General features: G+C 44.0%; 4 protein-coding genes across 4 annotated transcripts; 2 read left to right on the forward strand and 2 right to left on the reverse strand.

Annotated features, from left to right (window-relative positions):
* Positions 1–1,051: 1,051 nt before the first annotated feature.
* On the reverse strand, positions 1,052–3,173 carry LOC135629687 (aldehyde oxidase GLOX-like). Its single transcript, XM_065137463.1, has one exon. The coding sequence runs from the start codon at positions 3,171–3,173 to the stop codon at positions 1,545–1,547; it is 1,629 nt and encodes a 542-aa protein (XP_064993535.1). The 3' UTR covers positions 1,052–1,544.
* A 4,504-nt stretch (positions 3,174–7,677) lies between these two features.
* On the reverse strand, positions 7,678–10,549 carry LOC103978949 (arginine decarboxylase). Its single transcript, XM_009394926.3, has 2 exons — positions 7,939–10,549; positions 7,678–7,838 (listed from the first exon to the last, which is right to left on the reverse strand). The coding sequence occupies exon 1, from the start codon at positions 10,124–10,126 to the stop codon at positions 7,958–7,960; it is 2,169 nt and encodes a 722-aa protein (XP_009393201.2). The 5' UTR covers positions 10,127–10,549; the 3' UTR covers positions 7,678–7,838; positions 7,939–7,957.
* A 3,411-nt stretch (positions 10,550–13,960) lies between these two features.
* Positions 13,961–22,065, forward strand: LOC135628774 (uncharacterized). Its single transcript, XM_065135679.1, has 10 exons — positions 13,961–14,138; positions 16,708–16,745; positions 17,728–17,805; positions 19,592–19,616; positions 19,719–19,751; positions 19,863–19,984; positions 20,091–20,221; positions 20,337–20,560; positions 21,288–21,544; positions 21,766–22,065. Exons 1-10 carry the CDS (start codon positions 14,003–14,005, stop codon positions 21,856–21,858), a joined length of 1,137 nt encoding a protein of 378 aa, XP_064991751.1. The 5' UTR covers positions 13,961–14,002; the 3' UTR covers positions 21,859–22,065.
* A 1,632-nt stretch (positions 22,066–23,697) lies between these two features.
* Positions 23,698–25,135, forward strand: LOC135628430 (transcription factor MYC1-like). The gene has a single exon (XM_065135065.1). It carries the CDS (start codon positions 23,748–23,750, stop codon positions 25,014–25,016), a length of 1,269 nt encoding a protein of 422 aa, XP_064991137.1. The 5' UTR covers positions 23,698–23,747; the 3' UTR covers positions 25,017–25,135.
* The last annotated feature ends 2,667 nt before the right edge of the window (positions 25,136–27,802 follow it).

Consider the following 27,802-nt stretch of genomic DNA (forward strand, 5'->3'; position numbering starts at 1 on the left):
AGAGATAAAGGATGCTTTATCATCAACAGATTCAGCTATATAAGAGATAAAAGATGTTTCATGATTATATTTGATCCTGTGGGATATAAAAGATGAGATAAAAAGGATAATTCGATTCGTTCTCATTAGAGATAAAAGAGATGCTTTATAGTCATCTGCAGTCATCCGACCTTTGTTAGTTTCTCAGTTGCACTTCTAAATCCGATTTGATTTGATTTGATCTGATGATTCATACATTAACCCTTACACCTAATATTCTACATCTAATCACAACCATCTATGTTTTTGTTGAATCGACAAAAAAAAAAAAAGCTAAGAGTCAAGCAAACAGTTGAATGGACAAAAAAGCTAAGGTAGGTTGTAACATCCCATTTGTCAATTGTTAAGAATATTATTAAGAATAAATTTAGCTTAATTATTTTGGTCAATTGTTTCGATCAAACGAAGTTAATAAGTTAGTTAGCCCATCAGAGTCATGTCAAACCTTTGTACATCGAGCAAGATTAAGATTGACTTATAAGGGTCTATTATTAACTTCAGCTTAAGCATTTTGATCAGTTACATAATGATCAGCTCATTTGGTTATTCTCAAATCATGATAAAAAATTTGAGGATAATAAAAAAATATTTTTTAATTCTAACATGTATGTGGAGCTTCGCATCAATAACGTAGGGTATTCCTAACCATTGCACGAAGTTCTAGCTTAATTCTCGTATAATATAGCTTGTTAAGTTAGATTTTGAATGTCTAATATGATATGTGAAGGGATCGATCTTTGAGTCCAACTCTATTTATCGAAAGTTTGGTGTTCAAAGATGATCGAATTCAATAGATGATGTTTGAATGTCAAAACAAGATCAAAGGATCGAAAAAAAAATGAGTTTCCCGACTTTAAATCTTAGGTTTAACATCGATGTTACGATATTCATAACAAATTTCAATATAATTCTCTTAACACATAAACCCTCCTTCTGATATTAATATATTAATATAAATTTTAATTATTCATTCAGGTCCTTTGATTTCTCTTAATTCTACTCAAATGTATAATTGAAATATATAGGGATATTCCTTAGCATCGTCTAAGATGTACATACGTTTTCTTTAAATCCGTCATTAGATCCCCAGTTTGCATTTCCTGTGGGCCCCTTAGGACGAACGAAGGGCGTGGGTCCCCGGTGGTAGCGGTCGCGGGTGGGGGTGCCTTCGGCAGGACCCGACCGGAGGAATATCTACGGGATCAATCTGTCCAATCGTTGCTTAGGCATTTTTGTGGGGCCCCGTGTGCACGCAACTGTCCCTGTAGGCCCCAGCAGACGGATCAACCACGACGCACGAATCTTTATGCACTGTTTCGGGGGGTCTTGTCCCCAATGCGACAAAAGATGAAGACCCGTTCGAGTCCAACGAAGAACTCGGCCCAGAACACCGGCGTCGTCAAGCGGACGCTGCATTCCATCCGCAAGTGTCGGTGGCTACAAGACGACTCATGTCACAGTAACAGACGTCGCACCTCCAGACGTTCCACCACTATGGCTTCCTTCTAGTGTTGGATGTGGACCCAAACTCCCTCGCTTGGGATCCCTCCGTTGACGACGAACACCATATAATAGCCTGGCGGCGCCATGAAAGTTGAGCTTGGCGCCATCGCGTCCACCACGTACAGTGACGACTCCGCGTCGGCCGCCGCGGCCAGTTCGCTCTCCAGGATCAGCAACCTCTGGTTCATGGAGAAGGAGTGCGTCGCGAACGACGGCGCCACCATCGTCACCAGGACGCCCTTCTCGCTCATGGCCGCCACCGAGAACCGCAGGCTGAACGGCTTCCCGTAGTTCAACTCTACCGGAGTACCGGCCCAGGTGACCGTGGGTCGCGCGTTAGAGTTCGCTGCTTCCAGGTAGGCCGGTGAGTAGGCCTCCAGGCTGAGGTCCGTCGGGAAGTCGACCCCGGTGAAGTTGTAGAACGCGTGAGGGTTGCTCCCGCCGACGAGCACCCGGCCATCGCGCAGCAGGATGGCGGTGGAGTGGTACATTCGGGGGATGGTGGCCGGGGTTTTCACGTCGAAGCGGCTGCCGGCCGGGCTGCCGTGACGGTAGCTGACCGGCGTTAAGACTGGCTCTCGTCCGAGTTCCCACCCCGAGCTCCCAGCCGCTGCGCCGTTGATGATGAGCACCTCGTCGCCGCTGGGGAGCAGGATCATGTCGCCCATGACCCTCGGCGTCGGCATCGTCTCCACGGACCACGACGGCGAGGGATCGTTGATGCGGATCCTTAAGCACGTGTTCAGAGCCCCCACGAACACCTTCTGCGTCGAGGCTTTCGTGAACGAGCCCTCGGGTGCTCCACCGCAGATCAGCACCTCCGCTTCAGAGCCCGATGGCTGAAGCGGGAGGAGGACGGAGGATCCGGTGCTTGGGTAGTTGCGAGGGTGACCGTCGGGCACGGTGGGGTACGTCCTCACGATGCTGTTGGTTTTGTAGTCGAGCAGGATGGCGCGGTTGTTGGCGAAGACGAAGAGATTGCCGTCGACGTTGAGGTAGACGAAGGGGTAGAGGTTGTTGTACTCGGCGTCGCGCGTCTCTCGGAGGAAAGGCAGGCTGACGGCGCCCGCGTCGGCCGCGCCGAGCTTGGGAACGAACTCGTAGTTGTGCTGCGACCGGCCACCGACCACGACGGCGCGGCCGTCGGGGAGGACGTGGTTGGTGGCGTACCACCGCGGCGCCGCGAGGCCCGCCGCGTCCTCCTCCCAGTCGCACAGGCGGTCGTGGCAGGGGTCAAGGTATCGGACGGCGCGCTCGCCATCGTTCGCGCCGCCGGTCTGGATCAAGCGGCCGTCGGGGGAGACGGTGCCGGAGGAGCACCAGGGGTCGGTGAGGACGGTGAGCGGGCGGACGGCGTTGGAGGGCACGTCGTACTCGGCGGCGTGGGCGGTGCAGTCGACGGTGAGGGTCCAGTCGCGGGGGTCGTTCCGGCAGCGGCCGCCGGGGAGGGAGAGGTTGGAGGGGCCAAAGTCGGTGCGGTCGAAGACGATGACGCGGTCGTTGGACAAGAGCTGCATGTGCATCGCCGACACGCCGATGCTGGGTTGGAGAAGCTCCCATCGCCCTCCTCCGGACGCGGTAGCAAGGCAGAGGAAGAAGAGGAGGAAAGGACATGCAACCGAGCGATTCATGTCTACAACAGCAAAGCAAGTACGAGCCAGCAGCTCACTGCTCTCTGGTCCGTCTTGCTACCTCCCCGCTAACCTTTTTAAAAGGGGAATAAGATGCATACATGCACGAACTTAGAATTTGCATGAGATGAGAGCACGACATACACGTTGTTGAGTTCACGTACTGGTCGTAAAAACAATGAAGATTGTGGTGGTGCAGGGAATTCATTAGGATGGGGAAAGTGCATAGATAGGGTGGACAAGAGAGGAAGGAAAGACATGGTCCCGCCTGGATTAGCCAGTTTCTACCAGGCAATGCCGATCGATCGATCGAACAAGATGAGATTGATTGGCTAAAAGGAAAAGGTCGACTAGATTGATTCTGTAGCTACTGCAGTGAAATCTGGGTTCCATACGAGATGGAATTCGGCTACAAAGCATGAATGATAACGATGTTTGAAGCTAAGACAAAAATCGGACATTTGGGTCCCATTTCACGATAAAGAAAGGTTCCTACGATGCAAGTGGTGCTTCGTACAGCATGTGAATGCATTGACTTCTCAGAACGCAGCATTAAGATAAGAGAAGAGTTTTGACACCAAACCTACAAATGTACGTACGTAGCTCGAGTCTTTTATTTCACTTAATTTGATGGTTCATACGTCGTGTCATACACGGTAAAGGTCAATGTAATGACGAGTCAACTTTGTGGTCTTCTACATAACTGTTAGAGCCCAATCAAGCTTGATTCAACTGAAGCTTAAACCAAACAAGTTGAGAACTTTATATAGAAGAAGGCTAGCTAACGTTGCCAAACTAGATTAAGGACGATGATTAAGATCTGTTTGTGCTCAACACAAATCATATATGCTTATAGATTTCTTAGATACGCCATTCGACGGAAACCTACAAAGAGGTACTCCATCTCTCCTGGAGAGATTTATCAGAGAAGAACAAAGAAGTGGAGGTAATTTTCTACTGCAGATATAACTGTTCAAGCCACCATAGCAAAACCTATTCCATTGAGTTCTTCAGGTTTAAAGTACACATAGAATCATCTTTATTTCATTATAAGTTTATTGGAGATTGTTAAAGCATTAAATGGGAAACCATAAATTATATAAGTTTACCGTAACCCTCTTTTTTTTAATGGCAAAAAAAACAACTCAATTGTGTTTTTTTTCTTTTTCTCTTGTCTCTCTTTTCAGCTACAACTCCTAAATTAAGTATCCTAATTTTCCACAATATGCCTATGGAAGAATATATATCCCGATTATATCTCGAGCGATTTTCCTTCACAAATATCACCAATGAGACGGAGAGAATATACTTAGGACAATGATCATACTCCTCGAGGTTAAACAATTTATATTCTTGACAATGATCATACTCCTAAATTAAGCATCTCTTGCCTCTCTTTTCTAACTTCTATTTCATTTTATATCATTTTACCTATTTTTTATTGTAACTAAAGGTTAAACATTATTATTCCTTCTAACAAAAATAGGCAAAATATTATAAAATAAAATATAACTTACAAATATTTAAAAAAAATCACACATGATCACTATCCTAAGCATAATCTCTCGTCTCATGTTGGTGTTTGTGAGAAAACTAACCAAGAGGATGCTCCAACACAAGAAGAATATACAAATTCAAACAAAGATATGTAGCTTGAAAGAGAGATAAGAAAGCAATGAAATTGTGTTGTGTATAAAAATATAAAAAGGGACTGATTTATAAGTTTTCTAGCCAATCGAAACCATCACTTGTGTCTGAGTGAAGGAGTAACCCAAGGGGCATTAAAGAGGCATTTTCATAATTCTAAAAAGTAAACGATAAAAAAAAAAGTAAACATATAAGTTATGATTTTTCCTATTTAATGTTCTAACCTGTAATTAAAATGAAATAGGATGCTTGCTCGGCAATAAAAAAAAAAATACATATTTATTTATGTTTGATTACGTTGCTAAAGCAACTTGAATTAAATGTCAGATTAGCATTTTAAGATAAAATTATCATATTATTATTGTTCTTGATTGATTATAATCTGATGAGGACTTTCTCAAATAGAAAAATCACCAAAGAAAACGTCACTGATTTATTATTTCTGCCGCAAAATAAATAAATAAACACACACTCTGTTCAATCAGTGGAATAACTATTATAAAGATTCATATGGTTAAAGATTATTCCCTGTTGATTAAAGATAGATGCCTATGACTATCAGTATCATTACCTTTCTTCCACATAAAGACTTGCACATATCAATCCTCCATTCACGTCACCTACCTACCTGTTTTGAACATATTGCACTGAATTATTGTACTCCCATCTTCCAAGCCATGTGACATTAACCTCTCTTTCCTTTTCATCGATTCCTCTAACAATTAATGGATCTGTTTATATCCGTCAAGCCGCCATCCAAAGCTCCTGTTAAGTCTGTAGCCATGTGCTAATTATTCTGGGGGGGGCAACGCTACTGTCCAACAGATCATAGATGTGAGATGCAGAGCGTAGAGAGCTTTGTCTGGCATTGTTATCACCGGGACCATGTCGAATCACTGTCATGAATCCAAATGACGGTGCATGCAACTGCTCCACTGTTCTTTCTTATGGGGACCCTAAATGGTAGAACAGTTTGATGAAGTGGAAGTTTCAGTAAACCACACACTGTGGTGATCGATGTTGTCAACTAAATGATGCTAATCGATTTAAGAAGGGGGGGTTCCCATCTACTGGCTGAGCTAAGCAGCAAGAACTTGTGTAACTCCCTGAGATGAAAATATTGATCACTGAACGAAAGAGAAGACCCATTGTGTTTCTCAACATTGTAGCATCCCTTACATGCTAACTACATTCTAACTTCCGACAAAGCATTGCTCTCCTTTGGACCACTGATTTTAATGGTGTGATGATAGGCCATTTAATACCATTATCAGTACTGGCTAAATTTATTTGTTTACGTACCAGCATTATGGCAGATTGTGAACAGAGGCCTGTTTACTCTTTCTTTCGGTAATACTGCTTAAGTAATAAGTGGACATACATACCGCACATGAATTGCTCTATATCTTCATAAGGCCGGTTGGGCTTGCTTTGTTATCAGCTGCGCGGAGCTCATAAGCTTCTTCTTCACCCAAGCCCGGCCCAACCAAGTGTTCATTTTCCTGCTCTAGGCCATTATATTGTGAGCTGGTACATCGGGCTTGGTCGACAATCACATGACAGTCTAATTTGGTAAGTTTTCAGCCTATTGTTTTTTACATTCTTCCCACTACGTACACCAATCGAAGCTGCCAGTTACTGGCACAACAAGTTGACTATAGTTTGAACATCCAGTTTCAACGCGTGGGGGAAGTGGATGGAAGGAGGTTGGGTCGGAGAAGGAAACAGTTTGATGGGGTCAAAGCCAACGATCCTTAAGAGGTTGTATGGCCATTGGATTATGGCTACTATGTGACGAGGATAATAACTGCGATAAGACTCGCATGACGTCAGTCATCCCAAATAACACCTCACAGCACCTGGTCAACGCAGATCGGAACGTCGACCGAGGCACATTAACACCCTGCTCAAGCTCAATCCTTCACGCCATGCCAACACAAGTGTCAGACGCTACCGACCTGCCCCCTGCAAGCGGGCAGCTCAGGAAGCAATAAGCTTCCCTATAAATACCCTCTCGATCATCGAAAACGAGGGGGAGAGATTCCCTAACGACTATCATCTGACTTGATCGTCGGAGGGGTCGGGCCGAGCACCCCGACCCAACCTTTGTGCAGGTGCGAAGCAGAAGATCCCCACCGGATGTGAAGGCGAGGAGTTCCTACCCGGAGGAAACAACGACCTCGTCCCGATCACCGCATCAGACCACCTCAACGGATTCGAAGGCCGTCTCGGGAAGATCCCCCGTCATCCGAACCCGAACCGAGCCGCGTCGGCCCCGAGGCCACGGCTCAAAGTTGTTTCCCACGACACTATGGTAGGCTAGAAATGAGGCAACATTCAATAGTGTTATGTGGACAAAACCTAAAGCTAAATGGTTTAAACTAAACATTGATAGCTATGTTAATTCGAGATGCTACTGGTTCTATTGCTACAGTAGGTCTATGGTAAAGCAGTCCGCGGAGTACTGTGAAGAGCCTTGAAGAACAGTTTTTTTCTTTTTATGCTGTCAGAGTAAAGCATGCTTATAGAGAATCTAACATGGTTATCAATTTGATGGTCAACCACACCAATAACCTCTCAAACCACTTGTACTCGCTGATGCTGTTAGGGAACCTTGTACTCGCTGTGCTATCTTTAATTATATCTTCTTCTTAGTTGGACCAAAAAAAAAGTGAACTCTAGTTAATTATCTCAAATATCTTTTCATTTTGAATTTAAATTTGATCGATTATATCCTACCCCAGTTTACGTAATGATGACAAATTATGGAGAGTTGGGTCCTTCAAATCCATAGAATGGCTCGAATAAAACCAACAGTGTCCCCCACCAAAACAAAACCAAGTCTAACAGGGCTGCGGAAAGCAGAAACAGCAGAAAGCTAGATGCTCATACCTAATACAAGTCAGGCACCTCTTAATTTGGATCGAATAAAAAAGTAGCAGCAGCAGCAGCAACAATAAAACGAGGATGCGCCCCCGCCTTCTCTACTCTCGAGAGGGCAGAGGACATCACCATCACCTAAATCGTAGCTGATATTGGAATCTAATGCACTGACGAGTACGATATAAAGGAAAGAAAAGCATAGAATAGAACGGCAGCAGCATGTAGTAGACGTTACCTTGTCCGCCAAGCCCCCTTCACACGCTCAAGCACCGCATGAACGTCCACTCCTCGCCTTCCTCCTCGCCGCACACGCAGCAGCCGCATCCTTCCGAGTCGCCGCCCATCCCATCCGTACGATCCCCGTCGCTAGCGCAGACAGGGTCGGCGCGGGAGCGGACCAAGTACGGCATGGAGTCAAAGGCGCGGGAGAGGGCGCACGACACGGCGTCCCCGGCCGAGCACTCCTCCGCGCGGTGCTTGAGCGACTCGAACATCACTTCCGGCTCATGCTGCATCGCTCGCAGGACGTTCGCGCACGAGGGGCCAGGCGCCGCCAGCGTCACCGCGAAGCCGTGTGGCCCCTCGCTGTGCGACACCCGCACAACGCTCGGCCCCCCGAACAGGTTATGCAGCCCCCCGAGCGCCTCCTGGTAAGCCCCGCCAAGAAACATCCCCAGGTAGTATCCGCCACCCCCGACACCTCCTCTCCCGAGCTCGTGCAATGGGAGGCTCGACTGCCCGCCGATGAACCGGTCGACCTTCCCGTCGCTGTCGCATGTCAGGTCAGATAGAATCCCCTTGACTCCTGGCCGCTGGTCGAGATGATGGATTGGGATTATAGGGAAGAGCTGTCCAATAGCCCAGAAATCAGGCATCGAGGTGAAAATTGAGAGGTTGACATGGTACGTCTTCACCGGATCAGCAACCCCCAGCTCCTGCCCAACCAGATCGCAGAGACCATCAACAGCCGCCAGATGCTCGAGGCCAAGCATGCCGTCCTTAAAATGGTCGATGGACGTCCGCTTCAACTGATCAGCATACAGAGCACAGGTCTCGTACTCGCCGCGGTAGGCAGCCGCCCTCAAGTTTTGGTAATCAGAACGAGCATCATCCGCAAGCTCCTCCAGAAGGGACGCAAAGTTGGGGCCGATGGACGACAGTGGCTCGGCCTTGGTTGTAGTGGATGACACCGCTTCAAAGATAAGCACCGAGTGGTGAGACACGAGAGCCCGACCGCTCTCGCTGCAAATGACCGGGTGGCGCACATGCTTCCTGTCACAGGCGAACATCACCGCCCGAACTACAGCGCTGGCATAGTCATGGAGGCCGTAGCCAACCGACATGTCCGATCCACCAGATCGAGAGCCATCGTAATCAATGCCGAGCCCACCGCCGACGTCGATGACGCGCATCGCGGCTCCTAGCCTCGCGAGCTCGCAATAGATTTGAGCAGCCTCGCCAACCCCATCGGAGAGCAGCGCCGTGGATGGAATCTGAGAGCCAATATGAAAATGCAGAAGCTGGAGACAATCGAGCATCTGGAGGCGCTGGAGCTTCTGAGCAACAGATAGAATCTCCGCGGTGGTCAGCCCGAACTTGCCCTTCTCGCCGGAGGTGGCCCCGAAATGACCAGAATGTTTGGTGCGAAGCTTGGCCCGAAGACCAATCACTGGCCGGATGCCGAGCCTCTGACTGGTCTCGACCACCGTGTCGAGCTCATCCGCCTGCTCCAGAACAATCACCGTGTTCATATCCATTCTCCGGGCTACGACGGCGAGAGCAATGTACTCTTCGTCCTTGAACCCATTGCAGATAAGCAATGCCTTCCGGCTCGCCCTCGTAAGGCAGCTCATGGCAAGGAGGAGCTCGGCTTTCGATCCGGCCTCGAGGCCGAAGTCGAACGGCAAACCAAACTCCATGATGTCCTCCACGATATACCGATCCTGGTTGCACTTGACTGGATAGACGCCCTGGTAGCAGGCACCATAGCTGTTGGACCGGATAGCAAAGTCAAAGGCGGCATGCAGGGACTCCAGACGGTGCTTCAGGATGTCGGGAAAGCGGACGAGCAGCGGGAGGCGGAGGCCGAGCCCGCCAGCGGCCTTGGGGTCGGATGCCTTCTTCACCACCTTCATCAGGTCTATCTCCTGGTGGGAGACGGTGGCGGCACCGTAGGAGCGGACGGCGATGTCGCCGGCGGCGTTGACACAGAAATAAGGCGCGCCCCATCCGTCAATACGGTAGAGTGCGGCGGAAAGGTCGGCAGACCAGGGGGAGGGGTACTCTGCAGCGGTCAGGTCGCCACCGCCCTCCGTCGTCGAAGCACCGCGGGGGTACGCTCCCGGCGCTGGAAGAGCGCCGTCCCACTCGAAGCCGTAGCCAGGATGTGGCGCTGCGGCTTCTACGCACGCCAGGGCCGGCATCTCTCCCCGGTCGCGGCCACAAACAAAGGGGAAAGCCCTACTTCCTCAGATCTCTATGTCAGGATGGGGGCTTTGCAAGCCGCCGAGGCCGGAGCCCCGGCCACCCCCCCAAACGAAGCAAGAAGGATCGGGTACGGAGAATAAGAAACCTAGCGCACCCTCAGACGATCCCGGAATCCCCACGCCGGCCCTTCAGAAGACGGCGGAGGAGAAGAAACCGATCAAAGATCGAAGGGCACGCAGGCGTCGGAGCAAGGCAGAGATCCACAGCACCACTCACCGCCGATCCGTCCGCAACCACGGATCAAGGGAGGCAAAGAGGAGGCCAAAGAGGTAAGGTGGGGGCGGGAAGGAGGGACGGAACCCTAGCGGGAAAGAGGGGGACGATACAAACAGGAGAGAGAGAAAGATAGGAGGGGGAAGGGGGGCGAGGGTTGAAGGCGATGCGAGAAGGGTTTATATAGGCGGGCGGAGAAATATAACGGTTTAGTCCGTCTCCGTTTTGTATTGTGGCCTAAAGGAAACGGTGGTGACGTGGAGGAATCTCGAGGACCGATGTAACGCACGCTTCCTGATCCAAATTTCTCGGGGGGATATATCGCTCAAGCTCGGATTCGGGCCTGACCGCGTCGAGTTGCCGCGTGTCCGTGCGAGGTGGGCCCGGCCAGGGGGGACCTTCTGGGTTCGTCTTGTGAAAATATCACGGTGTGTTGTGGGCGTCGCGCCAAAGCGTGACGGAGACGAGCAGGGAGTAAGACAAAAGCGGTCTTCGACGGCCCTGATGTCGCCATGTCATCACGATCCGAAGATGGACGTCACAAAACAACGGCACCCATTCTCTCGTGGTGGAGACGGTACCCTTACCCTCCTCCTCAATTAATTGTGCGGCGTATGATCAAAATCATAGGAGATCCATACCATCAAATTGGCTATAGATTTTAGCACAATTTATTATGAATTTGATTTTAATGATCCTAATAAGAATAATTTCAAGAATGTATTTCCTTGAGTCAACGATTAGTCAAAGTGACGAGACAGTCCCACATGCATGACATGTGGAACCCCCACAACAAGGTTACATGGAGTCACATGTACTCTCCATAGCATGCATGACCTATTCAATTTTTTAGCGAGGAGCCTGCACCAGAAGCTGCTTCCTCTCTCGTGTTCTTTTCCTTTGGAGAGGAGAAGAGTGTCTATGTCTTGCAGCTTCTTCCTGCTGCATGTGAAGAGCCGAAAGAGAGCGTGATATGTCGGACGAAGGAATTCTCTCTCTCTCTTATTCTATTCCTGTTGCGGCGAGAGGTGAGTTTACTCGTGTTACTTGTTCCTGCTGCATCTGAAGATGATAGCCCAGCATGCTACTGAGTGAAGGATCTTTGATCTCTCGCCCATCTTGAGACAAGAAGAGGATCTACTATTCCTTCTTTTCCTCTTGAGACAAGACGGGATTGAGTCTACCTTCGTAGTTTGATGCTGAGCGCTGAACGTGTTTTCACCGTCTCGCCGACTGATACACCTCTCTCTTTCTCTCTCTCTCTCTCTCTCTCTCTCTCTCTCTCCAGAGGAAAAGAGGCATATATGCATGTGAAGAGGATGGACAAGCGGCGGCCGAATGCAGATGCTTCCTTGTTCTGGTCGCCTATCCATCGTTGGGCTCTTCTTCGACGCCAAGGGACAATACACCATAAACCAGAAGGACAAGAGCAAGTCTTTTAGTGTAAGGCATCACTGTTTATAAGAGTAAGGCATGCACATCATAAACGTTTGGCGCAGCCAATAGGTGTACGAGGAATTGTTCACTTTAGGTGATTTGGATTTCGGAGCTCGTGAGCTCCAAATGACATCTCTAAAAGTAAGGGAGATCAAACAGACTTACGAACCATTCTCATACTCAATTTCATCCTCGTTTTCCAAAGCTCACGTAGCTAAATTAAGTGGGCTTATAATAAGGATTTGATATTTTGATTCTTTTATCGGAAGCCGATCGAGTTAAGTTTCATCACCATATTTATGCTTTGCTTTGATACTTTTAATAAAATATTAAAGGAATAAAGGTAGAATATTTTTTATACAAAAGAAAACTTGTACCATTCCAACACAATCTATGAACATTTTCCTTTTGGTTAGGAACTAAGCATTTGATTGGAAGTAGAGGGTATCTCGTAGTTCGGCTAGGGTTGGTCGGTCACCCATCTTTATTCTTTATCTTGATTCTAACTTTATGATGAGGCACATTTCTAGCGAAGAAGAAGGAATGAAGATAAATGGAGCCAATTAGCAATCAAAACCCAAACTATCTATCGATCTAGTACTAGTTCTCTAGTTGTGTAACTTGACTCGGGTTTATTTGGGAAGTACAATAATAAGAAGAATATATCATAAATGGTTAATGTTTTTATATATAATGTATTACTTTATTTAAATTATTAGCTTCCTTATTTATATAGTATGATTAAGAAAATAATTAAAATCAATTTCCTTAATCATACGAATAAGTTAATTTTTTTATTAATTAATTTATTTATTTTCTAATGTGTGATATGATTTTTAGAAAGTAAATAGCTTAAATTCTATTTTTGTGTGTGAACCATACAAAATAAATGTTATTATTCTATATTTATATGTGCAAGCAAAATAAATATGAATTTAAAATAAAAATAAAATTAATACTTATCTTTCGGAGAAAGCTCATGTTCTCGATCGAGGAGAGGATTTCCCAATGAGAGACATGATACTCTGCTATTTACTTACATGGCTTTATTTAAAATATTTGATATTAGAATTATTATAATTTGTATGATGTATAATAATTATTTTAATTCTAAAAATTTATGATTAATAAATAATGATCATTGAATTATGATGTTAGAATGATTAGTTAAATTAATATTAATAATAATTTTAATTTATTATTTATACATATTTATGTTTCATTTTTATGATTTAATTAGTTTTAATTTTAGAATCATGAATTTAAATTAGTTATTTCATTAGAAAATTTTGGGGTTAATTATTATTTTATAATATTTTAAGATACTTCTAAATATATTAAAATTTAATTTTGAGTATGACCCAAGTTAGGTTGATTGATTAGTGCATGTGGCTAAGTATTAATTACTAATTCTCTAGTTGTATAACTTAACTCAGGTTTATTTGGGGTTTAACCTAGCAAAGAATATGCTAATACTATGAGAAGTACAATAATAAAAAGAATCTATTATAAATGGTAAATGTTCTAATAAGTACAATAATACAAATAATCTCCTGTAAATGTTAGAAAACCCCTTTTGCATAAGTTTAATCTAAGATCATTATATTCATATTTAATTATTTTTATTATCAAGATAATTTACCCAGAAAAAAAATCTTACTATTTAACAAAGTAGATATGCAATATTATACTGTATCAGTGTTTCAAGATTGGTTCGGTACAGTACCGATTTACCGAGTGATACACCGGGATTTATCGATCGATTTTTTATTACTGTACTGCTATAGTATATTACTATAGCACTGTAGTACGATCCGTCCGACAGTGAAAGGTTCGCATACCAGTATACCATCAGACCGGTACATACTGCTGTATCAGATGGTACCATTCGAAATTGTATACTATTTAGTTCGTTTATATGGTTCCATCTTATTGAGAATTTATTCAGGAGCTTTTTTTTATTTCAGAATTCCTTGAACCGGTTTAGAACAGTGAACCGGTTCATTGAACCGATTTAGAACACTACCGGTTCAACCGCGTCGCTCCTCCTCCTCCGCAGCCGACCGGTAATGGGTTTATATCGACATTCGAAAAAGCGTCTCTTGTCATACTTGATGTTGTTTTGTTTGGTTCCGTCTCTGACAAGGAGAAAGAGGCCGTCGATGCCCAGCCCGACTCGTTGCGAAACTTTCCTTCTCGGACTCGGTTTCGACGTGCTTCAACCCATATATAATCTGTCCTACTCCTCCCCTCCATGCATTCCATCGCTCGCCCCCGTCTCTTCCCGCTGTGTTTCCGGTATCTCTCTCTCTCTCTCTCTCTCTCTGTGCGTCACCTGCGTCGAAGTTGGGTACCGATTACTGATGATTTCGATTTGGTGTTCTTCTATTCCCGAATTTTCGCTAGAAGATCACGTATTTGGTCGAGAGTTTGGTGCCTCCGATTCTTGATTTTATCTTGATTTAGGGTTAGGTCTCGGTAGATGTTTGCTTCGTCGGTGACAAGCGACATGTAGAGGAAGTGATTCAAGATGAAACCTAATTAGGTGCATAAGCCTGCGATTAGGTTGAAGTCAGTGGAATCGGGAGATTTATCTTGAAATCACGTTTTCATCTACTAACTAAAACCCTTTATGTCAACTACGTCTAGAGCAACGCCTTACTATCTCCCACTGCAGAACCAGAAAAGCATTTCATTTAGGGTTCATATGATATATGTTTGCGTATTGTTGGTGCCTATATGTGGATATTTTTCATGCTTATGCATAGGTCGTTGTTACTTCGGCTTGGAATTCGCATAACATTAACAGTTACTCAACGACGATGGACACTTGTTTATTGTAGATTAAGGTGTTTGTACACTTTGATCATGAGGATTCTGATTAGAAGTGTACTAGATCCCTTTAGGTTTTATGTAAATTTTAGTCAGGCTATGGTTTTAATGTGCAAAATATGTTATTAACGCCCTCTGATATATAGTTTTGGCATTTGTCTTTTTGATGTTGCATGGTGAGAAACGAAGGGAGAGTTTTCAGGTAGAAAAGAACCATTTGAATTGTCGTATTGAGATGCGCAAAGGTTTTTAGAATTTGCATATTCTTGAGGCCACTGTATGCTGGGAAAGATAATTTAGCAGATGGAAATTTTACTAAAGTTTGGCCAACTGAGGCCTTCAATTTGGTTTGCTTGTGTGGTTAGAGGTGCACTGGTTGGGAAGCATGAAGGATTGAGGAGAAAAAGTGGACACAGGCTGTTGGTTCATGGGTGACTCATGCATTACTTGTCACAGTCAGTTACACAGTTATTTAGAAAATAATTTGGCTGTGGTGACTTGCAATATATCAGTATTTAGTTGCTGAATTGAATTAAATTGCTTAGTATGGTAGGATCATATGCCTTTTTTATATACCAAATTGTACATTTACAAGTAATAAATATGTCTGTCCTAAATGTATATTTATCTTTATGTATATAGCACTATCAGTGGAGAACAAAACAGAGTATCTTATATTTTTACAACCTTTGAATGTTACTTGCGAAACACCAGAGTTATGCTGAAGTTAATTGATTGCTAGTGTTGGCTTAAATATTGGTAGTCTGAAAGTTCTTCCCTATATTGGATATGTGCTGGCTAACAATGTCATCTATTTAGGTACTTGTTTCATACTTATTTCAAGTAATCAATTTTGCACATACCTAGTAAAAAAATCAGACGCTTATAGGATACGTATGGTATGTGCACCTCATACAACCGGATTTATCTGTTCTTTATTCATTAATGGATCCTGACCTTTTCATTGTCAGATTAATCCTGTAGAATCTCAAAATCTACCAAAAAGTTTGTGGTAGTCTTCAGTAACAACCACCATATTCTTGCAATAATGATCTAACAACAACTAGAAAAGAGTAAAAAAACTAATATGTCATTAGCAATTTATTTATCATCTGTAAAGTTCCTTCAAACAGATGACAGTTCCTCACTCAAATACAAAACATAGGTGGGAAATCATATGTCATTGAGAAGTGTTGCATGTGACTGATGCATGATTTTGTCTACTGCATAAGAATTACTATTGTTTATTTGATTCATGAGCTTTATGATGAATTGATGTTTTTTCATTTTAGACATTTTCATGTTAGATGAAATGCCAATGAAAATTATTTGAATGTGTTTCATGAGTATTGAATAGTGATTTTATGATTTTCAATGGTTTCTACTCAGCATGATTGCTCATATGTTTTTATTTTATATTTATTTTCATAGTAACATAATGGCTTATATTAGATCTAAAGTTTGGGTTGAAAGGGGACTTTTTCATCATTAAGTAGCACTGCCAAGGAGTTGCAGACTTTTTCCGATTGTTAGATTTTATTGTAAATACAATGAACATTGGATTTAATGAAAAGAATTTCTATAATTATGGATTTCAAAGGGGTGGTTTCTACATGATTTTCTTGGGGTGAAATATATTGGTCTTCTGAAGTAGCCACTAGAAATAAGGATCGAAGTTGTGATGAATTCCCAAGCTAATAGGAGAACACCATACGAACTGAACAAAAACTTGCTGAAAACCATAGGCTCAAATCTGATCGATTAAGACCATGTTTGTAATCAATGGCTAGATTTAGAATGACAACTGCTATCAAATTTCTTTCTTTCTAAATTATTATCAACTTTTTGAACATATGTGTAAATTCTTCCTGAATGTTGGAGTTAGAGTTGTTTATTAACTAGTGTTATGGTTTATTATGAACCACAGCTACATATATATCATATATATGTATCCGTGCTGTTATCCGTGTACCATACTTGATATATCAAATCTGTCTTCTGATCTAATATTATTCTGATTCAATGGTTTTTTTAGGATATCTAAAGGGTGCAGCATTTGGATTGTACAAAATGGTATGTCACACATTATGATAATTTCAGATCTAACTTTTCAACATTTCTATTGTACTCGAACTTTTCAGTATTTATTTAAATGTTGCTCAAGATTCTCTTATGTATAATCTCAGCTGAGGATAGAGCATTTCTTTTGTCCATTGGCTTATGCTGCATTAAATAATTCTTATCCATTGTACATGTTATTTAGTTCCTGGATTCCAAAAAATAGGTATTAGACAAAATCATGATGTGTTCTACATGGATGATTATATTACTAATACGTATATTCTGGCAAGGATGTCCTCTGCACCTGTCTTTCATGCCTAGTGCTGCAGGTGATACTAGCTGAAATGAGTTAAGTACAGTCGATGCTCAGATGCTAACATGAGGTGCCCAAGTTCACTGGTAAAGCTGGCTATTAGTAGCTAGCTTATGTTGACCGTTAATGATGCACCACCAGAGTTTGAAGTCATGAAAAAAAAAAAAAGAATAAAGTTTAGACCCTTAAAGCATTATAGATCATACATATGCAAGTTATTTCAATGCTTAATAAGCTTTTAGTCTGATTCTTCATGGCATTTTATTTACCGGGTAGGATTAAAGGATAGAAAACAAGAGACTTGACTTAAGTGGTTAAGAATGTTCATACGTATGAAGAATTTCTGTCCAAGTTCCCCTTATGAGTTGCAACAGATTTTTTTCCTTAGCTGAATTCAGTCAACTACATTGAATTTCCACCAAGCACATGGAATGTCAACCCTATTCTACACACAAGCCTTCCAAATTTGATCACTATTATTGCTGTAACTATGATGCAACTATATCTGACATAGATCTATTCTATAGCATCTTGCATGTTTAGCTCAATTTGTATGGTTATTACTTATTTTTGGAACTATTATTGACATTGCATATTTTCATTTGCAATTTATTTTATATTTAGTTAGTTTTTTTTTTCATTTCCTTACTAGTTTTGACAGTTTTTCTTTTTTTGTATCAGTTTTTTGAAGGGTTTGGCTATCATAGAGATACATTTGAGCAGACCTACCGATGCTACCCTACATCTTTTATTGATAAGGTTTGAGATCTATTTCATCTAATAGATAATTTATTTTATTCATTCAGCTTGTCTAACAAATTAAATGTTTAAATTCATAAAACAGATGAACCATGGCATATTTTAATAGTGAAAATAAACTTTATTAGGGAAATATATTCCTTATTAAAATATTACATCAGTCTATTCATTGGGAAGATGATTCCAAAGAGGATTTGCCTTTGTTTTTGTACATTGTGCAAACCCTATGTTTGAAGTGACACCTCTAACATGATCTTCTCCTGTTCGAGGGGAAATTGCCTTCGAAGCTATCAACTAAAGAAATAAACTATTAATTAAAATAATTGTACTACATAGAAAAAAGAAAATAACATCTAAGCATAGTCCTTGTTTATGATCCTCCTATATGTATGAGGGTTAGAGAGAGAGAGAGAGAGAGAGAGAGAGAGATAATCTCGTCATCATACTAAACCATTAAAAGAGACCAATAACTCATAATATGAATCTCAATAGTAAAATAAATTGCATAATTTTACTATGTCCACATCGTGAGTTTAGATCTAGATGGAACAACTTTGAGCAGTAAAATTAGTTACTGAAAAATTTTTGAAGTCTAGTATGAAAAGTATCGAAACATAAAAAGGTCTGCCCTATGACTACTAGAAGTGGTGATGAGGCTTTGTTAGCTCTCTCCTTTCTTAACTTGGAAAGACACGGGATTTCTCCACCCATTACTGTCCACTGTCCAAAGTTAATTTGGCATTCTTATTCTTTTTAAAAGCACGTGGAAGTCCTCCTTTGACCAAAGAATTACTACTCCAAGCTAGGCATGGCTCCTACCTAGTGAAGTTAACGAACAACTGGGCGCTTACCTTAGCACCTAGGTGAGGCGAGGCGAGGCACGACTCGAGCGCTCAATAAGTGGACCAGGTGGGCGAGTGCCTAGATGCAGGTGTTAAGCGGTCTAAGTGGTCGTTTGATTTAAATCGGGTAAGAGCGATCCAGATCACTAGATATTGGTCAGACCTAGTTCACTAAATCTGGTTTGATCAAACCATATCAACTAATCTTCACACACCCCCAATGCACGCACATGACACAACAACCCCCTGGAAACCTAATCAGCGAACGACATCTTTCTCTCCTCCTTTGTCATTGCCCACTCCATCGCCACTCTGTTGTAGGCGTCAGCATCTTCCCCTCCCTTTCCCCCCACCTTCGTCGTATAAACTGTAATGCCGCCAGCCCAACAGAAAGTTAGGGATGGTACAATGCCGCAATCCTATATATTTCCCTTGAGGAATGCAAGGCTAAACCAAAACAGATAACTTTCATAGAAAATTTATTACATGATCCAATCAATAATCAATGCACTCACAAGACATCTCAATAAATTCAATAGCCACTTAAGAATTCATGATATTAACATCCAAATAACATATATACAAAATAATTTGAATGTACAATAGTTTCCAAAACTTTAAATCGTTCTTCTGGACATATCCAAAAATGAGAGAAATCCTTGAATCTGAAAAATTAAGAAATGATTATATAAGCAACCACAACTCAGTAAGCACCGTGATTCACATGCTGGCAAAATTTATCATAAAGAAGCATTTTACTTAAAACACATGAATTTTTTTTATGCATTCATTACATGCTTTCAAATATGCATGGATATCAATGTACATGCTTTCAAATATTTTGAGTTCCTAATAGTTTGAAACACTATGATTAATTTTAGGTTTTACTTAAGTTGTTTAGATTTTACCTTCACCAGTATTGATATTTCTGTGTATCTCTGCAGCCACAGCTGGAAACTGGTGATAAAAGTAAGCCATTTGTGACCTTGTTCTCTTTAGAATTATTGGCTGAAATTTTCTTCTTTATGTCCTCCTGATTTTAATGGATTCATTTGCTTTCTGTTCTTTCAGTTATAATGCCTCCCTCTGCGCTCGATCGTCTTGGTATGTTAAACTTCTTTGATTTAGTCACTTTGTGCTTCTGCAACAGCTTATGTTTTGTCTAGTGGATGATTTATTTGCTAGATATATCATGCTGACAATTGTACTCTGCAGCTGCTCTGCATATTGACTACCCAATGTTATTTGAGCTGCATAATGTTGCCACAGAGCGAGTTTCACATTGTGGTGTTTTGGAGTTCATTGCAGAGGAAGGCATGATTTACATGCCATATTGGGTGGGTACTACTAAGAATATCTTTTTAGTTTATGCTCATAATATATTTTTTATGCTGCTTTTTCTGGAAGAAAAGTTTGTTTAATAATCATCTCTTCCATTTGTAGATGATGCAAAATTTACTTCTACAAGAGGGAGATATAGTGCATGTAAAAAATGCCACTCTTCCCAAGGGTACATATGCGAAGTTACAGCCGCACACACAAGACTTTTTGGATATCTCAAATCCCAAGGCCATGTTAGTGAACATGCTTCAGATCAATTTAGATGCATCTGCTGCACTTTTTATGGAATACTAACCGCTGGTACAGTGGAGGTGCTAATTAACAATATCTTTTTTGTATTTGTTGCAGCTTGGAAACAACATTAAGAAACTACTCATGTTTAACAACTGGTGACAGTATCATGGTTGGGTATAACAACAAGAAGTATTACATAGATATTCTGGAAACAAAGCCTTCTTCTGCGGTTAGCATTATTGAGACAGACTGCGAGGTTGATTTTGCACCTCCACTTGATTACAAAGAGCCTAAACGACAACGAACTTCTGTCTTTACAAGCAAAGCACCGGCTCAAGGTTTCAATTCAAGCTATCTCTGGCCTTTTCCTCTTAAAATAATATTCTGCTTTTCACTTATCTGTCAGACTCATCCATATCTACGACATCATTTTATAAAAAGACTATTGCCGTTGGTGGTTATACCGTAAATATTGCAATATTTCAATGTAAGTGCTTTATATGGTCACCTTTTTTGTTATCATACTCTTTGTAGGTTCTGTTTGCTTTCAAGAAAGCAATTGTAGAGCTAGTTCTAAGTGAAGACTGCATAGTAGTGATACCATTGCATTGATGGTTTAGCGCGGTTCAGGGAGAATCTGTTCAGGCTCCATGCATTGTACCTTCATGACTGTGTGGTTTGGACTCTGTTTCATAGCGAGGTATCCGGTTTTATGATGGGGGGTTTCAGCAGCCCTTTTACCTGGTCCTTCTAAGTTTTTCTACATGGTAGTTGTGTGAGAGATACCGTCCCCTGTATTTTAAGATATTGCTTCCTGTCTTTTACTTTTCTTGTTTTCTGTTTCCTATATTTCCTACAATTAGGTCGGTTGTCAGTTAGTCAATGTAGCATCCTAATGTCTATTGTTGGTTGATCTGTAGCGTGACATTTATTTTGTTCAAGTTGGCCAATTTCTATATTAATTGGAATAAGTTGAATATGCAGGGACCAAAACTAATGTTGCTTGTTGATGCTAAAGTTTCTATCATCTTTTGCTGCTTAGAGGTACTTGTTTTGATGTTTCAGTTCAGGATGCTCAAGATGAAGCTGAAGATGAACACAGGTTCACCCCATTTACTGGCATCCGAAGAAGGTTAGACGGAAAGCCTCTGAAGGACGATGCCCCAACTATTACTTCTTCAGTGAAGGATCGGAAATCTGAAGCCGCGAACAGCAGAAAGCAGTCAACACCATCCACTTCGCAGAGTGGTTCTTCCCGTCAAAATATGGGAAAACTCGTCTTTGGTTCACATTCCAGTCATGCTTCCAGAGAAGCACAGAAGGTGGATGACTTGTTCTTACCTAGTCATTGCCTCTGTTATCTGATAGATAATAAAGGAACATAATGCGAACCGGTTTCTATGTTAAGGATATAGTACCAGTAGTCTTGCTGGTATATGGGATCCGATTTAAGTAATGTGCTTTTGTGAATCCATAAAAGATGCGTTCATGGCGATACTCTTTCTGAATTTATCTAAGCTGAAAAATGTTTTGTTATTTGCAGGATGCCCCTAAAGAAATGAAAGAAGAAGCTGCAAGGAATGAAGAACCAAAATTCCAGGCCTTCACCGGGAAGAAATACTCCTTGAGGGATTGATCTGTTGTGCTTTCCCCGATGTTCCTCAAAGTTTTCTTTTTTAATCTATATTAGATTACATGTAATCATACAAATATCAGTGGGTGTGAACTATATCTTCCTCTACCCCTTCTTGTAATGCTACATCTTTATTATTTTCTTCTTTCCTTTTATGATTGTTTCTTCTGTCACTAACAACTGCATTAATAAAACCATTTTATTACAATAGTTTCAGGAATAGTGTGAGACCATGAACCCTTGGGGGGGTTGAGGGTTTATTCTCAATCAATTATCATTTGAACAGGTCAACCTGAACCCACCCCCCCCACCCCCCCATTTCCCTCTCTTAAATGTCAGCAGCATAATTTCACTACAATAGTTTTTGGCCTCTGCTCAAATTATTGAAAGAGTGGCTGTGCTACCTCGTGATCTGTATAAATCAACTGTTCATGGCCGTGGGGAATCATGGAAGACAACGTGCAGAAAAAATGCAGCTTTCCATGGTTAATTTTCGTGGGTAATTTGATGTCGATGCTTGTGGTCTCCTCGACATCGGTACAAAGCAACAGGAACCATATTTTATCGGTTAAGGGATTCCTGTCGTTGCAATCTGCCAAACCCTCGCCATCGACTGCCAATAATGCTGGTGCGCCTTAATTAGTTGCTGTTCTTTAGCCCACGCAAAACGTCTGAGTCGATATCCCCGGCTAGATCGTTATGGTCGAGTCGGAGGTACATGCGAACGCATAACTGGTTGTCGCCGTGCTCCGATACCGACGAATCCCTCACGTGACGAAATCCCGAGCGAGAAGCGGTCGGTGTCGAATGAGAAGGTGACAACGAAGGCGAATCGGTGGTCCACCACACACGTGACGAAAATGGAGCGACAGATTCCCGTCGAACGTATCATAAAGCAGCGCCGATGGTCCGAAGACGGCGACTTTTCCACGCGCGATAAAAAAATGGAGCGACGTATTGCCGTCGCACCGATCGTAAAGCGGCGCCGTGTGGGGTTTCCCCCCGCAGGCCCCCATCATCCTTCCCTTGTCATGTGGGCTCATGGAGATCATCTGGTCTTCCGATGCTCCAAGTGGAAACGCTCGATCGCCACCAATCGATTGATCGATCGATCGATGTTGGTCATAGATTCGAGAAATGCATATCGTATTAAAATGATAGTACCGACAGAACATTCCTCCTATAAAAAAAAATGCACGTCGATCTTATTCTCTTTTAATTCTTATTATAAAACAAAAAAAAAAACTTAAATGCATTGGGAAAAAAAATCAAATAAAAAAGAGAATCGATGGTGTTTTCGTTGTTCCAACAGTCGATCGATTTAATTAGTGAACCGTGCTGGTTCAAATGATATAATACGCATTTATAAAACAATTACATCACGTGACAATTACGCCTCCGTGAGCACAACCACATCGTGCATCCGGACCGACGCGCCCCACGATTGCGGCTCCTCCGGTATATGCCATTGGCATATCCTTCCCCATCTAGAGATCACACGCCGTTGTGGCCCCGGCGGGGATGTGGGAGAGAAGGGGACGGGAAAGCTCCCAGCGGTGAGGCCGCAAGCGTATGCGGCGTGGCGGCACTGCACCAGAGGGTACACAAGTTTCTGCTGGGATGGGAGTCCGTGGCTGCTCGCCACCCGTTCCTCGGCGGCCCTCCATTATTGTATCTGCATTTGTCGTTCTCGACATGGCACGTTCTCCTCCTCCTCCCCATCTACGTCTTGCCACCTCAAAGATTGCAATCATTGTACCAGACTTCTGCCATTCTTCCACCCACCCCTTCCTTGCGCCCTATGCTCGTTCATTATATTGCCAACTCCCTCCCTACCCTCCGTCTCACAGACATAGCACACATACGACTGCATCGCAGCGCTGCAGACAGCGATGGAGGAGCTGCCCGTCATCTCGCCCTCCTCCTCCTCCCCCCCCACCCTCTCCTTCCACCAGCCGGCTCCCGCCACAGAGCTCCAGCGCCGGCTGCAGTGCCTCCTCCAAGCCCGCCCCGAGTGGTGGGCCTACGCCATCTTCTGGCGCGCCTCCCCCGACCATCGCGTCCTCTCCTTCGGCGACGGCCACTTCCGCGGCGCCCGCTGCCTCACCGACCGCCGGCCCCGTGGTTGCTCCGCCGCCGATGAGGCCGGCGCCGATGCTGTCGATGATGCCGAGTGGTTCTACATCATGTCGCTCAGCCGGTCGTTCGTGGGGGGCGGGGCGATCCCCGCGCGGGTCTACGGCTCGCTGGAGCCCCTGTGGCTGACCGGCGCGCATGCCCTCCAGGCGTGCGGGTGCGACCGGAGCCGCGAGGCCCAGCTCCACGGGATCCAGACCCTGGCGTGCGTGCCTGTCCCCGGCGGCGTGCTTGAGCTCGGCTCCCCTGACCTCATCGGCGATAACTGGGTCCTGGTGCACCAGGCCAAGGCCGTCTTCTCCGAGGGTCCCAACGACGCATCCCCTACCGCCGGAGCCGCACTGGCGGCCGTCGCATTCCCTTCGCCTGCGGTGAGGAAGGAAGGCGCCGGCCTCTCGTCGTCGGTCGACTCGGAGCACTCGGACTCGGAGGGCGGTACGACCGTGGAGCGCCGCCGGCCCAAGAAGCGGGGGCGCAAGCCCGGGAGCGGCTCCCGCGACTGCACGTCGAACCACGTCGAAGCGGAGCGGCAGCGCCGCGAGAAGCTCAACCACCGCTTCTACGCGCTCCGCTCGGTGGTGCCCAACGTGTCGCGCATGGACAAGGCGTCGCTGCTGGCCGACGCCGTAACCTACATCGAGGACCTCAAGGCCAAGGTCGAGATCCTGGAGGCCGAAGCCAAGATGGCCAAGAAAGAGACCGCCGCGGACCAAGCCGCCACCTCCATCACCAACGCCGCCTCGGCGACGACCGGCAGCCCCCCGACCGCCGTGACGGTGGCGATCGAGATGGAGGTGAAGCTCCTCGGAAATGACGCGCTAATAAGGGTGCAGTCGGAGGACCAGAACCACCCACCGGCGAGGCTGATGTGCGCGCTGCGCGATCTGGAGCTCAGCGTGCACCACGCGAGCGTGTCGACCCTCAAGGACGTGGTGCTGCAGGACGTGGTGGTGAAGGTGCCGACCGAGCTGCAAGTGGAGGACACCCTCAGGGCTGCCCTCCTCGCCATCCTACACAAGAGCTGAGCTGCTAATCACACCACACCGTACTTAGTTCCTGTTAATAATCTGGGTGTATCATGTTTGGCCTCTCCCTGTCAGAATAAGCCATCGGCATCATCAATGCATCAACTTTCTTCCCCAAATGGCTGTTCGATTTCCACCATCTCACAACCTTAAAACAAGTAGAGAAGAAGGTTTAGGTTTTCCCCCAAAACAATTGGAGTGAGCAGAGAAGGAAACACCATGGCAGAGGAGGAGGAGGAACAACCAGTGTTTGATAGAATATGTGGGTCAGATGGGCGTTATCAGCGTCGGTACCACCGTGAAACCCAAATGGAAAATAAAGATAACATGCATGCCACCTTCGCGTCAACATTTTTGGAGGCCTCTCCGCTTAGGTTCGGTACGCCCTCATGCTGCGTAGCTCATGTCACACACAAAAAAGAAGATTGCTTGTCGTGATGCAACATTTCTTTCTCTCACTCCTACTATTATTATTATTATTATTATTGTGTTTTTTGGGGTGTGGGATGGAGGCTGAAAAGTTGGGATAAAGGATCCAAGACTTTAGTTGAGAACACATAAAAAAGAACGGATGAGAAATGTTGAAAAGTCAGACCAATTACACTATAGCAGTCAGAATCAAACTATTCAAAAATCATACACATAATTCATATAATCTAAAAAATTTTAAATTACAAGTATTTTCGATTTCTAAGGACAAGAAATATTTTATTGACGACACAAATATCATGTGTTGGATGGTTGGGAGAAATCAAATGTCATCCGTTCTCGAAAAAGAAAACATAAACAATATAAAACATCATGATGATGAGTTGCGTCAATCCGGTCAACGCAAACGGTGAGGCAGTGAGGTGGGTTTCTTTGGATGCAGGCAGGACAACGTCAATCAAAGCGGGCAGGTTGGATGCAGATTACTCATCCTTATGTGGAGGAGTGGCATTGAAGAGGGATGGTGGCGTGTCTCGAGTCCCTAACCAGAGGCGACCGGATGGTAGGTTTCCGGTGAGCTGCGTTCGGTGAGCGTGGTTAAGAGTGAGACAGGCGATCAAACCAGATTTGTGTTCTGATGCTTCGACGATTGGGTGGATTGATTTGGCACATTGCTTTGGACCCATCCGACTTGTGTGAATAGTGTTTTCATTAAAGTGTATCAATCATCCTTGCGTTGTGACTGGTACACTTTGGCTTGCATATATTCGGAGATGATAGAAGACATGGGACAAGACACCCATCATGTGAACTTTATCTTCTCCTTGCCGAGTCCAGCAAATCTGTGTGCAGAAACTACTAAATTGCTCTCGGTGGATCACATGACGACTGCAGGAAAACTAGTTGTTTGATACTCCTGTTCTTCATATCTCATAGGACAATGATAGATGGTGGGTCTGAGTAGGTCATCTACATTATTTTGATATAAAAATAATTAAAAATGACAAAATAATTCAAGATGATTTGACCAGAGGAAAAAAGGATGAGATAGAGAGTGAGACGATGACACCTTTCTGAACATTAAAATAGATCCAAAGACCAGAGACAAGAAACAGTTTACTCCCACTGTCAAATTATATTAGATCTCATGAAGATTTATTGTATTTTATTCTTCTATTGGAAATGCTAACTAGCCATCTGTCTCAGACTTGTGTTTTGGTTTCCTGCACCATCTCTTTCGACGGATGAAGATTATACTGTGCTGATTAATGCCATCATCTGTGGTCGCTTTCTGATGGTGTCACCCAAGGAAATTTGCCCCCACAGTTGAGGATGCGACTCCAAAACCATTGCAGGTGCTCCATCCCTTTCTCCGAGAGGTTTCCTCCACAGGCGAGAGGGATAACATGTCAACAGGCTTTCGCGACGCATTCAGACCACCTTATGTCTTCTCCTTGCATGCACATCCCACACTCGGATGGTTCTCCCACCGATAATGAACGATCATTTACTGATGAACTTGTAGAGAGATCCTCCAGTTTATTGTCGTAGCACGGTCCTACCCAATTGGTGGCCTGCATCAAATTGCTACACGTACGTGTGTGCTTCCTGCTGCCTCGTTATTCTCACGTACACAGATGAACGCAGCAGGCCTTCTTCCGCTCGTTTTATTGCGACGATGGAGCAGCAGGACATGGCAACAGACAGTGTGGTTGGCGAATCGAATGAGGTGGACCATCCATCGAAGTGAGATAGATGGCTACGTCCACAGGCAGCGAGAGGTGGCTGTTTCTTGCATGCTTCTCTGTCACCGTCCTCCTTCTGCCCCACGCGAACATGACCTCCACCGGCTTCTGTGTACCTTTCGGTCCTCTTCTTGCTGGTTCCACTTTCGCTGTTTTAGGGTTTGGGAAATTTCCACTAGGATCATAGGGAAAACAGTGCATGTTCTTGACATGAAACATTCTCATGTCATGACAAGAGCTTATGGTCACGAACAAGAGAAGACAGACCTAAAGAGATTTCTCTGATTCCACACCTCTTTTCTGTATCCACAAAAAACAAGCTAAATCGTTTCCTATATAAGAATAATTAAGTACATGAAACAAGACTCTCTTTTCAGAGAATAAACTACGTGTGATTCGACGTTAATTCATTCTAGAAACTTGAGTTTCAATACGTTGACTGTGGGTCAAACCTACTATCTATATTCATCATTAGCTCCTTCAATAAAAGTCTCCGCCCTTACTTGACTTGGTATTATATTTCCTGGCAACTTCAACATCAACCCATCTTTCTAGATTCACGAGGCTCTTCAGGGAAGTAGTACAACGAGTCCCTCCAAAACTGTTCATCTC

Source organism: Musa acuminata, chromosome BXJ3-1, assembly GCF_036884655.1.
Source record: "Musa acuminata AAA Group cultivar baxijiao chromosome BXJ3-1, Cavendish_Baxijiao_AAA, whole genome shotgun sequence".
In the NCBI taxonomy this organism is placed as follows: domain Eukaryota; kingdom Viridiplantae; phylum Streptophyta; class Magnoliopsida; order Zingiberales; family Musaceae; genus Musa; species Musa acuminata.